The 17,169-nt window shown below is 46.4% G+C and overlaps 1 protein-coding gene across 2 annotated transcripts in view; it reads right to left on the bottom strand.

The window, feature by feature from the left end:
* Positions 1-9,126: 9,126 nt before the first annotated feature.
* Positions 9,127-17,169, bottom strand: part of TNR (tenascin R) — an 85,850-nt gene continuing 77,807 nt past the window's right edge. For both annotated transcript variants that reach the window (XM_039242387.1, XM_039242388.1), the window contains 3 exons: positions 14,785-14,946; positions 10,178-10,341; positions 9,127-9,246 (listed from right to left, as the gene is read on the bottom strand). In XM_039242387.1, coding sequence (XP_039098318.1) covers positions 9,127-9,246; positions 10,178-10,341; positions 14,785-14,946 — 446 coding nt within the window. The remainder of the gene's footprint in view (positions 9,247-10,177; positions 10,342-14,784; positions 14,947-17,169) is intronic.

Raw genomic sequence — 17,169 nt, 5'->3', positions numbered from 1 at the left:
GAGGTCTTAAGCAATGGGTGAATCATACTCATTTAAGTGAAAACATAATGTTAGCATTCAACTGCCTCAGGAATAAATACTCATGACTGAAATTCCTTATGTTCCACTGTATATATCTAGTTTCCTTTGCCCAGATAACATGCAGGAACGAGATTCAGGTGATGGGTTTTATCTGTACATTACAATGGTTACTCCTCTGGTCTGGGTTTCCGGGGTGGCTTACTTAAAATAGGACCAGGAAATGTGACTGTTTTTAAATGGCCTCTCTTGCCGCTACCACAGAAACCTGTATTTTAGGAAATGATGGAGGGAGAGGAAATGAGTCACAGTGGTGTCTGTCCTGATGCTGGGGTAGGGCAGGCACTTTAGTGGGAGACCGTCATGGAGCTGGGAGCTGGGATTTTGTCCCTGTTTCTTACACGGCCCAGGGTTGGCAAGTGGCCTGCCGGAGCCTAGAAAATACTAGGAGGAATGCTCTCTGACTCTTATTCCTGCTGTTCCCCCCTCACCCTTCCCCACTGGGTAATTCTTGTCATAAGACACAGCTAAGCGGACCGCCCCCAGGTGGTCTCCTGGAATGGCCCTCCCCCTGGAGCAGGGGAGAGGGCTTGCCTGGGTGCAGGGCCCCAACTACCTGCTACTGTTGTCTCTACACTCCTGCTTTGTGTTCTTGTGGAATTGAGCCCGATAGAAGTTTCCCTCATGCCTCTGCTCTTCCAGACTGTTCCCTGGCTGGGTGTTACCTTATGACCTGGAGGTGACTGTTGGTCTCACAGTGTGCACCAGGCTCATTTTCAAGGGAAGGATAAGGTGACTGTTTTCCCAAGTGACCAAGCCTGAGAGACAGGTGGTCCTTGAAGCTGGAGACTCAGCTATTAAGGGCGGACAGGCTGGGCAAGTTAGGACAATTAAATAATCTCCGCCAGTGCCCATAGATGGCACTAGAGCTTTGGAGACTGGCTACCCCTGGGCGTTCCAAGCTTGAGGGAACCGGACAGCAGGTTTGTCTTTGTGGCTGATCGAGGGCTCCAAACCATTGACCAGACCAATCTGGGTGATGCTGGGGCATCCAGCAAAGGTTGCCACTTGTCAGGGACCTTTTCTGAGGGTAAAAGCAACTGGTGAGATGAGGAATTCAGACTGAGTGGAGGGAGGGGAGGAAGAGAGAGAGACAGAGAGGCAGGGAGAAGAGGGTGGGTGGTGGGAAGAGAAGAGTAGGGATAGTGAAGCTACAATGAGACAATAGGATCAAGGAAGGCAAGGGGCACAGGTAGAGTAGCAGGACGTGCAGGGATGAGAGCGGCCAACACGACAGGGCGACGCAGAGAAGACATTTTGGTAGCAGTGGTGGGTGAACGCTGAGGGAAGGAGACCCAGAGCAAAGGAGAAGGCAGACCAGTCATTATGAGAGGCATGCCTCCATAATTCCCCACAGGACTCGGAAGATGCACGCCACTCCTTCAGGATCTTTTATTGACGCATAGAAAATGTGTTTAAAAAAGGAACTATACAGAGGCTAAAAGCAATCAGGACTAAAAATACTAGTTAACAATGGTTAACAAGTGGAGATTTCAGTCTTTGAGCTACAGTGCCAGGAAAGGATGGGGCAAGTTGGCATCTCCTCCCCCTTCCTCTCTTTTTATTTTTATTTTAGGTCTCTAAAGTGTACATCGCCTGAGGAGCATGAACTCCATTTTTCTTCTTGTTTTTTTTTCTTTCTTTCTTCCAGTCTTTCTTTGAAACAAATGCTTTTTCCAAGCACAAGGTAGCTACAAAGTCAGTAAATTGGTCGTTGTTATTTTTACCTGAAAAGGCTGTTAAAGGTTAAAACGACAAACTCAAATTCGAGGGCATTGGAGGACTTGGTGTTTATGGTTTCTCAGAACAATGATCTAGAGACCACCAGGGTGGGTTTCAGCTGCCGGGGCCCAAGATAACAGCTCCCTCAAAGTCACAGTGACTTGCTCAGGGTAATGGGGGGTAGGTGGTTCCTATGGGCCTGGGGCGTAACCGAGGGTGGAATAACTGGATGGTTGTGTGTGTGAAGGAGGGGTCAGTGGTGTTAATAGTAACTCTTCTAGATTCTGAACCTTGAGTCTGTGGGACCATAGAATGCAGAACTCTCTCTTGGAGAAATCTATTCCTTTATACACAAGTGGCGTTCTATTAAGAGGAAAGCGTTCATTTCTGGAGTTTGGGCCTGGCAGACAAAAATACTATTTACCAAGTACTAATTTCCCTCTAAAGTCCTTAATGTGGCAAAGAGAGCTGAGTTTGTACCTAACTGTCCTCTGAGATCCCCCCTCAACACACCACCCCACACACTAGGGAGGTGAGAGCAGGTAGGAAGAGAGGAATAAGTAACATTAGTCTTCTGCCTTCTGTGGGCCTCATTCCCCAAAGCTTTCAATGAGGTGCTCCGATAGGGGCACTTTTATTGTACCCATGAAAGTCTGGGAGGAAAGAGCCCAAATCAGTCTGCAGCCTGCTGATTCGAGCCTAAAATTCCACGGGATTTCTGCATTTGATCATGGATTGGAAGAATAAATATTAAAATGTCATTACTACCCAAAGCAATCTACACATTTAATGCAATCCCAGTCAAGATACTGTCTGTATTGGTTTCAATATATTAATAATAGAACTCCTTTCCTCCCAAATTCTGGAGTGAAACTGATGCCCCAGGAAACATGTGCCATGTTTATTCTCCCCAGTCTTTCCTATCTTGTCTACCCAGTTTGAGAAGAATGATTTTCGAATTTCCTACTCTTCCAATGTTGGGTGGGAAAGAGGCTGCTATATTCCCAAAGGAGTGGTATTGGGTGAAATAGTGCTTGTGTCCTGGTCTTTTCTGTCTGCTACCAGCTTGCTGTAAATCTTTTTCTTACTTCCCAATTAAAAAAAAAAGAAAAGAAAGAGAAAAAAAAAGAAAAGGAAAAAGCTGTCAGGATGTTTCTTCCATCTGATGTAATTTCAAGGTCGCCTGGAGGATGCGGCAAAAACAAGGCAAGAAATCTCTTTTCTTAAAAGACAGAGGGAAGTAAGGAAGACACTTGTGGGGGTGAGCACTGAGTGTTATGTGGAAACTAATTTGACAATAAACTATTTGAAAAAAAAAAAAAAAGAGGGAAGTGGCATCAGAAGCCCCTTTGTACAAACATGAATAAATCCAAGATGGCGGCCATGGGGCTAAACAAGTAGAAGAGGCGGCAGCCTTCTGAAGTAGCAAAAGCAAGGGCTTTAGAATTAGAGGGATTCTGATTATAGCTCTCCTTAGTGGCTCTATGACTCTGGGCATGTTACCAAACCTTTCTGTGCCTCCATTTCGTCATCTGTAAAATGGTTAAACTTGAGTTAGGGTTGTGGTGAGGATTGAATTAAGTAATATATATAAAGTTCCTAGCACAATATCTGGAGTAGTAGGAGTGCAGTAAATGCCATTTCTCTTTGTCTTTGCTTGGGGAGAGAAATATTACAAGGCTTTTGCCAGATAGGATCTCAGCTCTGTTACTAATTAGCTGTGTGAACTTGGGCAAGTTGTCTAACCTTTCTGGGTCTCTGTTTCAGGTTAGAAGACCTCCAGTCCTTTCTAGCTCTGAAGGTATGTTCCCAACGTTTTCATTTTAGAGGCAGTGCTGACCGCATTAGGGTCCAGTGGTAGGATGTCACAGAGCAACAGAGGCTGTCCCTGAGGGTACTAAACTGGGAGTGGGAAGAAAACAGTAGTTCCTATCTGTGCATTTGCCTTCTGGCATATATCTGGATCCAAACCCTCTCTGTGGCTTGGGTGTTCCCAGGCTCCTAGAATGCTTCCTCTGTCTCCCATATGCCCCTGGTGCCAATGAGCCAATGCCAGTACCTGTAAGAATGGATTCACGAGACCGTAAAGGGTTACGTGTTTCTGAACCGGAAATTTAGCATCAGCCCAGCCTCACAACCAACAACGAGGAGCTGTTTTGTCAAGTCAACAGAGGGGGCAGAGCTGGTCTGAGGAACAAGAGCTGTGTTATTTGGATACTCAGCAACAGCCTTATTAAGCTTGGGAGGGAGGGAGGATTTCCAGTTTGGAGAAAATGCAACACTGTCCAAAGACTGTGAGGTTTGCCAAGGACATTTGGACAATGAAGTACTGCAGGTGCAATGAAGTCATGCTTCAGGCAAGGGGTGACCTTGAGACATGAATCAGAAATGCTAGAGATGACAAATCAGGCTTGTGGGTGCCGTGAAGGAAAAGCGAGGTCTAGGCAGGACCGGTTGAGCAAGCAAAAAGAGCCCTTTTCTTCTCATTTTCTGCAGCAAGAAGGTCTCTGGTACCTTAGTTTCTCCTCAGGTGCAATGGGTGAACTGACAGGCGCTCTGGTGGGAGGTGAGACCAGAAGTCAAGGATGCAGGTCCCTGTAGCAGGGCCCCTCACACTTGTTTCGACTGTGGGCCATCCCTAGGAGACTTGCTTTTAGTCTCCAATCATCCATCTGCTTCTATTTTATTTTATTTTTATTTTGTGTTCTGTATTTTATGTTTTCTTCTTCCCAGCCATTTCTCAAGGCTTGAAGAACACAGCAAATCTAACGTGGCTACAATTAGCATGAACCAGAGCCCTTCTTTCAAACTGGACCTGAATGTACATAACACACCCACTTCCAGAACACTAGAGCTTTTCCCCTACTTGCTTTTGGAGGTTTCATCTGGTCTGTGAATTCTCATTTGGCCTGATGGTACCGAAAGGCTGGATTACATTTGAGGGAGACTCAGCTGGGGTGGGGTTATGGAAGAGACAAAGGCTCAGGGGAACATTTAGTCAAAAATGTTCAGGAATATGGCTGATAGACCCAGAGATATAGCCAGACAAAGGCTACAGGCATAATCCAGAAGCCAGCCCTGTGTGTAGCCTTTCCAGAGCACAGAACCTCTCTGTCACTGTCACCTGGAGAAAGACAGGCCACCCAGAGGGGTTTGGGTGGAGCTGAGTTGGCCACTTCCTGGCGTCTGGAGCTTTGCGGAAGAGGCAGACTGCCAAACTTCACCACTCCCGCCCCAGGCCCCTGAGGTCCCACAGCCTTGGCCAGTTTGAAGCAAATGAACAAATTATTCCATCTTCCTCGGGCTTATTGAAACGAAACTGAGGTTTGAATCTTTCCTTTTCAAAGTTTTAGCAACAGACAGTGAGATGCAAGTAGAGTGCCCCCTTTGGAGGGAAAGAAATGGAAGTGAGGAATTAGATTGACTAGGATTCTGATAGAAAGAAAGCACGTACCCCCAGTAAGTGGTTCACCTGAGCTGAAATTTCAGGGGGAGGTTTAAAAAAAAAAAGAAAAGAAAAGAAGAAAAATGTTTTCATGTCCCAGGAATATGTGCAAGTCTGGGTCACTGGAGAGTCTACTTCAGCTTCCTCAGCTTGGAGCATCCAAGCTGCCAGGTTCCACTTTTTCTCCGGAGAAAAAGACAAAGAGGAACTCATAAACCCTTTCTCAACTGATGCTTTTAAATGAGTGATTTGAAAAAGATTCCATAATGACCTAGTGTCCCGTAATCTACAGCTCTGTTCTGAGACAGGATTTTCAAAGTACAAATGGGATGAGGGTTGTTTGGCTTGGCATTGAGCTCATTGGCAACCTTGGTTTTTTAGGGTTGTCTTTGAAATAACAGTGTTCAGTGTGCAAAGAGCTGGTTGGTTTCCAGGGGAGAGGGCGGGAGGTGCCCTGCCCGGTCACAAGCAGCTGAGTAGGGGAACCGGTAGGTGAGGGGTCTGGTGGGTTTAACTATTTGTGGAAGTTTGCTCTGCACTTCCTTACTGCCATTTTTCTTCTTCTTCTTCTTCTTCTTCTTCTTCTTCTTCTTCTTCTTCTTCTTCTTCTTCTTCTACAATTCACTCTCCTGTGAAAATCAGTTTTCAGGTTTTCCTGAATCTTGGTTTGGCATGGGTTCTCCTGGAAGCCCCAAAGAGCTTGCTGTCCTCAACTCCCACCATGTTTCATATTTACAGGTGGTGGCTGGGGGTGGTGATCGCCACCTTGTGGCCACACCTAGCAAGTCTCCCTCCTCCAGTTAAATCCAGTGAAAAGACAGATTTGTTTTCTCCCCCACCCCCCTCACTTTTATATCCACCTCCTTGACCTTCCAGAAAGAACCCTGGAGAATGGGAGTTACTCTGTTGGGAACTATTTTTATCTGATGGGGAAATGTGAAAACTGTTTGGATCTTGAATCTAGGCAATGGGTCTGTTTCAGTCATTGGTAGGTTTTATCTGTTTCTAAGTGTCTACAATTAGGATTGAGATTAAATCCTACTCCTGCAGTTAACTAGCCTCTGGGTGGGGTCCAGTTCTATTCCTTGCGAGTCCCTTGAGGGGAAACTGGTGTGCTTAGGTGAGTGCCTTGTGAGTATGAGTATTGCTTATTGGATCCACCCTTGCGAAGAACATAAGTGTGGAGGAACAAGATAAGCAAGAATCAGTGAGTGAAGTTAAGAGCTTTGAGTTTAGTTGATCGTGGATCTTGGGGAGAGAACAGGGCACAGTGTCTCTTGAAAATGGTAAAAGCTCATGAGAAAATCACTCAACTTAATAAAGGAATCTATACATCTTTTTATAGGAGGTGGGCGAGCTAATCTTTGAAGTCTCTTTCTTGCTTTAAAAGTTTTTGAAGTGAATTCAGGCAATGCTGCTGATACTATTTATAAAAATGTTCCATAAGGTAAAATGGTTGTAACGAAAGACAGCTTTTGGTTTCCACTGATACTTCTTGGCTTTCACCTGAATTGACCACACAAGGACTCATAAGCTTTTTGTTTCAGTTCCCTGGATGAGGTAGGCTGTTCAGGCACCACCCAGTCCCCTGGGCTCTGCTTTTATGGACAAAATGAGTTTGGCCTCTTACTTGGCATTACCTCTTCTATAAAGATTTTTCCTGTGTGTGTGTTTTATTTACGACTTCTAAATCAACCAACCTTCCTCCCTCCCTCCCTTCCTTTCTTCCTTCCTTCCTTCCAATAAAACAGGGCTTCTGGTGAATTTTCATTACTTAATTGTGCTCTCTCATCAATGCCCAATTTTACTTAGATTTTCAGATCAGCAACTAGCATTACTGACTATCAAAACCAAATGACAATTTAGTAGCCATTCTAGTCTAAGCTTTGATTCAATAGGAGAGAAACTGAGGCCCAGAGAGAGAAAACTATCAGATATCCTCCCCGATATCACAAAGCCAACAAAACGGCAGAGGTGGGCCTCTACCTCAGCCCCCAGCTTCCTTTCTGTGTGCTTCCTACTATTCACTGGTGCCCCAATCTCTAGCTGAATCTCATCTAATGTACAGGTTTCTGGAAGGGATTGGTTCTCTTTCTTCCTTCTCCCCCTAGTTCTTTTTGAAGTCCATGCTGAACTGAGAAATGGCACTGTGACTCCCATTTCTCAGCACCGGGTGTGTCGGGCTCACCCACACAGAGCAGCACATCAGGCCTCAGAGGCCTGCTAAGGGAGGGTGCCAGTAGCTGGGAGCAGCTGACTTCATCCTCACAACATCAGGAGCATGATCAGCCGCCCGAGGGGCTGTCCTCTCCTGGTGATCAGAGCTTGGTTACACTGTAGATTAGAAAGATGCTAACTTTCAGACTCTTCTGGCAACTGGCTGGGAGAGGACAAGATGCCCTAGCTTGGCTGACGTGGGCACTACAGGAAACAGAGCTGGGGCCTTGAGAAAAAGGATAGGAAAAGGGGAAGGCAGCAGGGGGTGCTGGGTGTGGATTTTGGCTGACGCTACAGGGATGGCAGCAGCTGACATTTGATTTGCAGAACTCAAGGGGTCATGGCTTCTCAAGCCTCCAGCTCTCTTGGGCTTAAAAATCAAATCATGGGAATGAAGAGAAACACATCTCATAAAATGGGAGGTGGGCCCCCAGTCCTCCCCTCTTCACCTTTGGATTTCCAGATGTAATTTCCTCTGGCACTTTTCATTTTTCCTCTCAAAGGCAGAATAATAAAAGAAGATGGAGAGAGGCTTCTCATAATGTCAACTCATTAAAGAGGTCATTCCTATTTCCCACAGGACCAAAAAAAGCCCCCCGAATTTCACCTTTTTCCAGGAATTACCAGCCAGGGGAATGGCTGGCTGGTCCTATAACTTCTTCTTCTGATCCTTATTAAGCTACCCACCTTAAGGCTGAGCCTGGCTGAAGATGGAAACGAGGCCTTCCGTTTGCAATTCAGAAAAAAAAAAAAATCCATGAGAAACAGGACCAGAAATAAGAAAACAGAGCTAGGTAGGATCTGTGTTTTCCACGGGACCTGTCATCTCGAATGGCAGATGCCTTGATTTCTACTTCTTTTGTCCTTGACTCACTGTGTGACCCCAAAGCGCTAAATCCTCACCCATCCCCCCCTTTCACCCATAAAGGAAGTTGCTGTCTGTCTTACCCGAGAGAGGGGGAGTGACTTAAGACCCTCAGGGACACAGCCCCTGTGCAGCCCAGGGCCAGGTGTGGGCAATGCCTTGGGAACCAGAGTCTAGAACAAGCAGTGGGTGGGCTTGTGGGGCCTTGGGGGTCTAAGTGTCGGAGGGCAGTAGGCACAGGATTGATTGGGGCTGGAAAAGAGGCCACTGATCTTAGAAGGTAGCGTGACACTTGGCTGGTGAGAGTGTCAGAAGATGAGAAGGGGCTGTTGGGATGGGGTAAGATTCATCTGTTTCCTCTTATGGGAGCTATTGGCTGATCTCTATTGCCGTGGCTTCTTCCGTGGGCTGGTGTGAGAACCTGGCCATCCAAGGCAGTGACCAGAGCACAGATACCTGGAAGTGAAGGAAAACTCCTAGGAGGGCAGGTAAAGAAGGCCCGTTGCCCTAGCAATCTAACGCCAGGACTTGACTTTAAATTGGTCTTCTAAAAAGAAAAATCACACTTTCCCTCCTCGGTAGGCAAAGAGGGGAAGGTTAAGGATGACTGGCTGGGAGGGAGAATGGAGGCCTAGGGCCAGGCCCCGGATAGCAGAAACCACGAACAGCTGCGGCCTGCTTCCTCAAACACCCTTAACATGTCGCAAAGCACATTACTCTTACCCCCCACCCCTTGTTTCATATTATAAAATACAAACAGATGACAGAAAAGGTCAGTTGGCCCGTGGCCGCCCACTGCTCAGAATTGCAAGGACCGCCGCTTCCTCCCTGCTGTGAGACGGTGGCTGTAGGGGCGCATCTTCATTTCCACGAAAGGGATGGAGAACTCGTGGCCTTTCCAATGGTACCAGTTGATCCCCTGGGAAGGAGAAAGACGAGCATGTCAGGTCTTTGTCTCTCCCCAGAATTGGGTGTTCCCCAACTTGAAAAGGAGTGGGGAAGCCACCATGTGGATTTAGCCATTTTCCATTAACGTGAAGCTCTGTGGTCCAGCTCCCTGATAAGGTCAAAGGAGCAGAGTCTGTTTCCAGGTTTTCTTTCTAAGCATGCCTATGGCCTGGGTATTCATTAGGGCTGTTCTTCAGGTCATTTCTTTCTTCCAGTTTTAATGTTTTGGCTTTCAGGATTTACATGCACCAGTTATCGGTGCTGGATTTCAAAATCCCAATAGCATACAAGCACTTTGAAGAGAAGAATTGTGTCTGACTGCTCACTCTTGATGGGAGAGTCAGGTGGTTTCTGCCTATGGTGACCACCATCTTGGTTTGCACAGGGCCAAGGGGTTTCCCTTACTGCTGGCCTTTCGGTGCTAAAACTGGGAAAGTCCCGATTGGTCCGGTTGGTCACCCCATCACTGCCCAGCATGTGGACTTGTCGTCTCTAATGGGGAGAGATAGTCCAGTGGACACTGGTTTTCTGATCTCTACTTTCCTGGGGTCTTTCTTAAGATGACGTTGAACCTCTAAGCTGTCCCTAAGATTGATGAGCTCTCCATGGGATTGTTGGGATCATTTAGATGAGGAAACGAAATGGAACATGACTGGTTGTCAAGGGCTTCTCTGGGTGAGTTCTAGCTCCTGAGTCCAGATGCTTTTCTTTCCTTCCACTGGCTTCCACTTTGGTCCTCCCCTTGTTCCAGAGCCTGCATTACCTCCCTCTTCATGATATTCCTTTCTCAAGACTTTTTTTTTTTAATTTTTATAAAGGGAAATGTAAGACCAAATTGTGCATTGAGAACAGAAAGCTTAGGGACCATGGGTTCCACAGCTCTGGGGCAGAGCCTCACCTACCTGACTGTGCCTGGATTCTCCATATTTCCCATTGAGATTGGTCCGGTGGCAGTTCTTGTACCACCAGGCCCCCTTGTACGACATGGCACAGTTGGTAACTGCGACATCATTGTCTCTGTCCTCAGTGGAGAAAGGGCGTCCCTGGTGATAGCTGAGGGAGTCCCCTGTAAAGAAGATGTTTTTGTAAAGCTATCTGATTTTTCACTCTTTTGTCAGCATTTTCTGGACATTTGACCCTCTCCCAACAAACCTAGCTTCCACTTAAGGGACTTTCCGTTTACCTCCTCCCCCATTTCCACGCATTTCCTCAGCCTGGCTGGACTGAACTCTTATTCCCCCTTACCCCGGGGTCAGCAACTTTCCATGCTGCTCTCTGCAATTCATTTCCTCATCCCTCTGACCTTCTGCTAAGAGCTGTGTCCACTCAGTTCACCTCACCTCCCCCCACCCCCATCTGTTTCTTCCAGGCCTGCACGATTCTTTTGTCATCACAGGAGACAGTGATGAGGCATGGTGATGTGGTCAATCTGGGTTACACCATGCATTCATGGCATGGCCTTCTCCATGGTTCATTAGGCCTGCTCAACCCACACCCAAAACCCCACATTCAGAACTTGATGCCAGATGTAAAGAGGGGCTAGCTAGAGTTCCAGTCCATAGGAGAAAGCATGATGAAAAAATCTTAACCACGGCAGAGAAGGGTTTGGGAAAACCAGGGCTGTATCTTGGGGAAGAGCAGGCTTGAATGGGAGACGAGGGCCATATCAGCATTTCCAAATAGCTCATGGGCTACTAAGTAAAAAATAAAATAAAATAAAATAAAATAAAATAAAATAAAATAAAATAAATGGGGGGGGCGGATATGAGGATCAGTAGGTGGAGACTGAGAGGAGGCACATTTTAGCTAATTATAGGAGGAAAAATTACCTAGCTATTGGAGCTGTTCACATACAGGACAGACTGGTTGGAGATGGGATGTGATCTCTAGTCTTAGAGGCAAACAGAGGCTGGGTATTATCTTGTTGAGATGTTGTGCAGTTGACTCCTATGAACTGAGTGAGCCAAGGGATCAAACTGTAATTAACCTATAACTATTGGCCGAATTTTGGGTGGAATTTATGCATGGAGATGTCATGAAGGGGTTCATGTCATTGAATGAACATTATTGTAGATGCTTCTGAGCTCACTTTAAGCTGGGAGGGACCATAGTTCTGTGTTATCTGTGGCATCCTACTCCACACTCATGGTAGCCACTCAGTGCCTTAACTGCTTCCCACCACAGCTTAGCTCTTAGGGGATGGTCTTTATTCTGTGGGGAATTCTGATCCTCTCAGGTCAGTTGGGTCACCAACTCAACATATCCTGTCTCTATTCCATCCTTTTCGTCCTCTCCTCCCAGTCTACAGGGGATCAGGCTTTGTGTCCATAGAGAGAGCTAATCCCACTACCTGAAACTCATTCTTTCCCATTTCTTTAGGTCCAGAAGAAGGCAAAAACATGTCTTATTTTATGTATATATGCAGAATATATATATATATATGCAAAAATATATATGTATGCATTTTAAACTCCTTCAATACTAAATCATATTCTTATCCTTTACCTTTGAAAATTCTTAGGGGGCACCTGGGTGGCTCAGTCAGTAAAGTATCCAACTCTTGATTTTGGCTCAGGTCATGATCTCATGGTTCATGAGTTGGAGCCCTGAATGACAGCATGAAGCCTGCTTAGGATTCCCTCTCTTCCCTTCTCTCTCTGCCCCTCTCCCACATGCACATGCACATGCATGTTCTCGCTCTCTCTTTCTCTCTCTCTCTCAAAATGAAACATTAAAGAAATTAAAATTCTTGGATTAATCCTATTATCTGGTGACCCTTTCTTTACCACCAGTTTAACTTTGTTGCTTCTGCCCACCTCATTTTCTCATCCCCTGCTTGCCTCTCTGTAATCTAGAATATGCCCTCACTGCTGTCCGAGAACAATCCTCTCCACTTTCCACTCTGGTGTCACCTGCTGCTGCCTGGGATACGTCCCACCATTGGTCTTTGTCTCCTCCCCAGATCTGGCTCCCCTTCCCACCTCTGCCTTATACCTACCTCATATATTCAGTATGTTGTCTGAGTCTTGGTTTTTCTCTCTCAAACCACTGTTCAGATTTATACCTTTCTCTTAATTCCTGACATTAGTCAAGTCTCCTATTATCTCCTACCAAGATTAATGCAGCAGCTCATGCCAGCTGGTGTCTGTTCTTCACTCAGATTTACTTCATCTGGTTTATGGCTGTCACACTGATCTTCCTACAACCCCCCAAATCCCGAAGTCTCAGGACCTACCATGACTCTCCACTGCTCACCATGGTAAGACAGCCCCCTTTTCTAAAGCCCTTCAGGCTCCAGCTCCAATCCTACTCTACCAATCTTCCTTCTATTTCTTCTCAACACACACCTGTCCTGGGCAACAAGGACCTTCACGCCTGCCCTTTGTCCATGATAACAGCTCCTTCTGTGACTTCCCTTCCAGGGTTTGCCTTCTCTGGACTGTTTCCCTCATCACTGGGATCCTAGCCAGATGTTACTCCTTCTTAGGCTAATGAACACCTCGTAAACTGGAAGTGGTACCATTCCTTTGTGGTTCTTTTTAAGTTTTTATTTTTTTTTAATGTTTAGTTAGTTATTCATTTCAGCAGTGTCTATACCCAACATGGGGGCTTGAACCACAATCCTGAGATCAAGAGCTGGTGCCTCTTGTGGATCTTTTTAAAAAAATACATGTTTAGTCCTTGCAGAGGCTTATGCTTCCTTTGAGTCCCCATAACTTGTACAATGAACCTGTAGGGGTTGCTCTTCAACCTCTTATTGATAACTTGATTTGGAGTTTTCAGTTCTTATCTAGTTAGAGTCCTGACTACAGACTTAGGTTTGTATAGCCTTGAGGAATGGGGACAGGAGAGGGGCAGAACTTGGATTGGAAGCCATTGGATGGAGTATTGCCAACAGGGGCAATAAAGTGAGCAACAAGTCAAGATAAAGGCCAAGGGAATTGGGCAATGGTAAATGCCAGAAAGATAGGATGACCTCTTCCCCTCTGGAGACTTTTGGCCTAGACAAAACAACCATTGGGTAGAGCTGCCCAGAGAAGAGGGAAGACTACATAAGCACAGGTTTTCATCCTTGAGGAAGCTGAACTGAATATTTGAAGGGAGGGTTTACATTGTAATTAATTTTTGATGATTGGCCAATTTACTGGCAGGCTTTGCCCATGAGACATGAGAGTACAATGCGGCTCAACAGTCCTGCCCTCCATGGGGCTCGGTAGCAAGCCGGAGCTGCAGGAAAGGCGGCAGTGGCTGGGTTGATGGGAGGCAGATGCCTGGAGCAGGTGAAGAAGGGGAGGAAGGTGGGATGGGGGAGCAATGGGGAGGGGTTGCTTTCCTTCCTGTGGGGAGAATAAGAACTGCTTTTCTGCAGGTCCAATTCTAATCTTAGGGAGCGGATGGTATCAGGTTTTTTTGAAATGGTTTAGTCTGATGTCTTGGTTAATACACTCCATTTCAATGGCTATTTTATGTCCGAAGTGTGGCAAATTGGAATTTTTGTTAGGGGCACTTCAGGCAGATCTGACTGACTGCCATTGGGAATCATCTCCACTATGAATAAAGTGTGTCTTCCTATGGAGTAACAGTACCTGAATGAGAAGAGAAATAATTGGACAGATGCAGTAATTGGAAGGGCAACACCTTGCTGATCTTCTTAATTCCAAGAGACACAACCATGCTGCTAAAATTAAACACTAGCATTTAGTCCTATGATTGGAGTTAATGAAAGGACCAGTAACTCCACGTACCAAACAGTAGAATATCTCGCCAAACAGGTCTTATGAAATGTGCTTTAATAGAACCCAGGAAACAGATTGGAAAAGCCTAAGAAGGAGACTGGATATTATGTTCTGATAAAACTATTAATGCAACAGAGCTCATAGAAATGGTTGTTCTGCTTAGTAGAGATGTCATAAAAATCTATATAGGAAACGTGACCATGTACTTGGTTCTCATGGAGGAATGAAAGAAATGTGGCCAGTGAGGCTCATTCTAGAAGGTGTGACTGCTGATAGGAGGAGATCATCTCAGAACACGGAGGGATTGTTTAATCTCCATTAGTTGCAAGATGGTTTTCCTAGATGTCATCGCAGGGGGAATTTCTAGCCAGACAATAGCTGATTATGCTCTCATCGGATAAGAGCCCATATTGATTAATCGGGACAAGAAAAACAATCCTTTGCCCTCACGTGGCACTTTTTTTCTTTTAAACTTTAAAAATACTTTCACTGCATTGATCGTGTTTTTTCTGACTACTCTGTGAAGTAGGGTAGGCATCATTATTATGATTTTCCAGATGAGGAAATTGAAGCCCTTGGAAACTGATTTCAGGTCACCTGAGTGGCTCTGGACATCTGGCACCAGTGCCTGGGACTCCTGGCCCTCCACCCCACCCCACTGTGGCTAGCAGGGAATTCACACATGCTGTCAGTGCTGCTGCTGCCCCGGGTGGCTCAGGCCTGGACAGTGGAGTGCACGACCCTGGGGTCTGTCTCCTCAGGGGCTGGAGTACCTGCGGTGCCATTGTAGACTCCCAGGCGCAGTTTGTACAGGTTTCTGCCATCCTCCACAGAGAACTTGTCGTAGTAGGCGAAGGCGGCCTCCTGGCCATCGCGCATGTCCACACGCAGTTCATAGCGGCCCTGGGATGTGATCCTGTGTATGTTGTCCAGTCCTGGGGAGAAGAGCAGAGAATGTAGGGGGCCCAGAGCCAGCAGCTTTGGAAGGGGGAGGGAAAATGGGACTGTGGCCTCAGAACAGATGTTATAGAGGAGGAGGGGGATCCCTCAGAACTTCTCAGGTCATTTATCAAACAGATCTTGGCCAGACTCATAAATTTTTTCCTGCAGAAAGACAAGCCCTGGTCTGCTGATGGGTTTCCACCACGGGTCAGCTCAAGGGGTCCTCTCACCCGGTCTTGACCCAGTTATGGACAAACCTTGAGCCTCAGGACTCCGGGCCCTTCCCCTTCCATCTTCCACTTCAAACCTTGTTGTTGGGTGAAAATGACAAGAGGCATTAATTACATGGGCATGAATCTTTTGGTGTCAGTGATAGGAAGCCAGAGGTAGAGATACTGATCAGAGGACTTCAGGACCAGCTCTAGGGGCCCAGGAGAGCCAGACATCCTACCATCACACAGTAGCCTGCAAAATGGCTTCTGTTACCTTGCATTACACTGCCCTTCCCTTTCTCAGCCTCCAGCTCTCCTGGGCTCCCCTAGCCAGCTTAGGGGATATAGCCATCTGCCCCATGACCAAGGTTCCTTTCTGTCTAATCTACCTGCTACAGCTTGCATTGCCCCCTCTGCATGGGTTTCTGGGTGGTTATGTTCCCCTATTTGTGTCTCTTTGGGCTCTATGCTTCCCAGGCCTTGATCTAATAGATTCTCATAAGGTGCAAACTCTGTGAGATCACATTCTCCATTGAGATGTTTTCTCATATATATTCCCTTGTCTGCTTGCCCCGGCTGGCTGTGCTTTGGGACTTTCTGGTTTTGACCTACCTGTCCAGACTTTGAACCACTCAGCTTCCATTGCTAGTAATGTCAGAGTCGTCCTGATTTCTATCTGCCTACTGAACTGAGGTCCTCTTGCTTGGCTGTCATATCTCGTATCTATCAGAGTATGCATGCCATCACGAGAATGAAAGAATCGAGGGGATGGAAGGGAATTTAGAGATTTCTTAGGCTAATCTCTCTGTGGAAAAGGAGATTGAAATCCACACAAGTGAAATGATTGGCTGAGGGCCACCTGTATCTTTCTGCTTCCCTATCCTCATTGAGACTTAAAGCTTTATGCTGATTATAAGTTGAGGACTATTTGCTGTTTGCTGGGTTGCTGACCCACAACCCACCCTAGGCTCGTGCTTGTGTGGATGTAGTAGATCCTGGGGTGCCTTCCTGGATGGCCTCAGTAGATGGTGGACCTATCCCCCAGCTGCTAGATGTTGTGAGCAGGTAACAACTGGTAACAACTCACAGCTGCCTTCTTGGATAATTGCTCTTGACCATACAGGAGTCACTTCCCCCTGGCAGCTACATTCTCGCTCCCCCAAGCCTTGAAGCAGACCTTCATTAATGCCTGACATGGGGGGTACAAAAGGCCAGCCCCCTTGCCCTAGTGGGGACCAACTCTGAGAAGCAGTTCATGCTTCCGCACTCATGCTCACCTGAGGCAAACCACAGTTTTGCATATTTCCGTCTGTTCTGTCTTGCTTCCTCCATTCCCTTGCTTCTGAGAGCACTCACTCAATAACTCACTTGAACAAGACTCCTTGCTCTGCTTCTAGGGAACCCAACTTAAGATATAGACCATGGGTCATAGTTATCCCCAATCTGAGTATTGCTGTCCAACTATGTATCACCAAGCCATGCCTCTGTTCAAGAACCCTCACTGGCTCCCTATTACTTATGGCACTAAGTCAAGACTTTTCTTCCCAGCTTTAGGTAACATAATGTGCCTTCATTCAACCCATTAACCTCATTTTTTTCTTTCCCTGACCTGCACCTTTCCTCTGAGTGGTTGGTTTCCTTACTATTGCATTTGCGCCCATCAGAAGAATCCCTTCCTTACCTCTTTTCTTGTCCCCTTCCCTCCTGTATTCTTCTCATTCATCCCTCAGCACCTCCTCCACACAGCTGACCCCTCCCCTCTCTGAGTATCTGTGGCCTTCTCCTTGGTACTTGGTACTTGGTAGGTTTACAGTGTTTCTCAGTGTGGGATGGCATTTCTCACCAGATGAGAAATACTCTGGGAATAAGGATGAGTAAATAATCTTAAACATATAGGGAGAAAGGTATTTCCAAATTCTATTTCTTTCTTAATAGGTGAAGGAGGAACTTTAACTCTAATCCTAACCTTGACTTCCAGTCTCTGGTCCTAGTGCTTGGTGGTGA

Source organism: Hyaena hyaena, unplaced genomic scaffold, assembly GCF_003009895.1.
Source record: "Hyaena hyaena isolate Hyena2069 unplaced genomic scaffold, ASM300989v1 scaffold_209, whole genome shotgun sequence".
Lineage (NCBI taxonomy): Eukaryota > Metazoa > Chordata > Mammalia > Carnivora > Hyaenidae > Hyaena > Hyaena hyaena.
The sequence above is the reverse complement of the archived record's forward strand: the minus strand, read 5'-3'. Positions and strand labels throughout refer to the sequence as shown.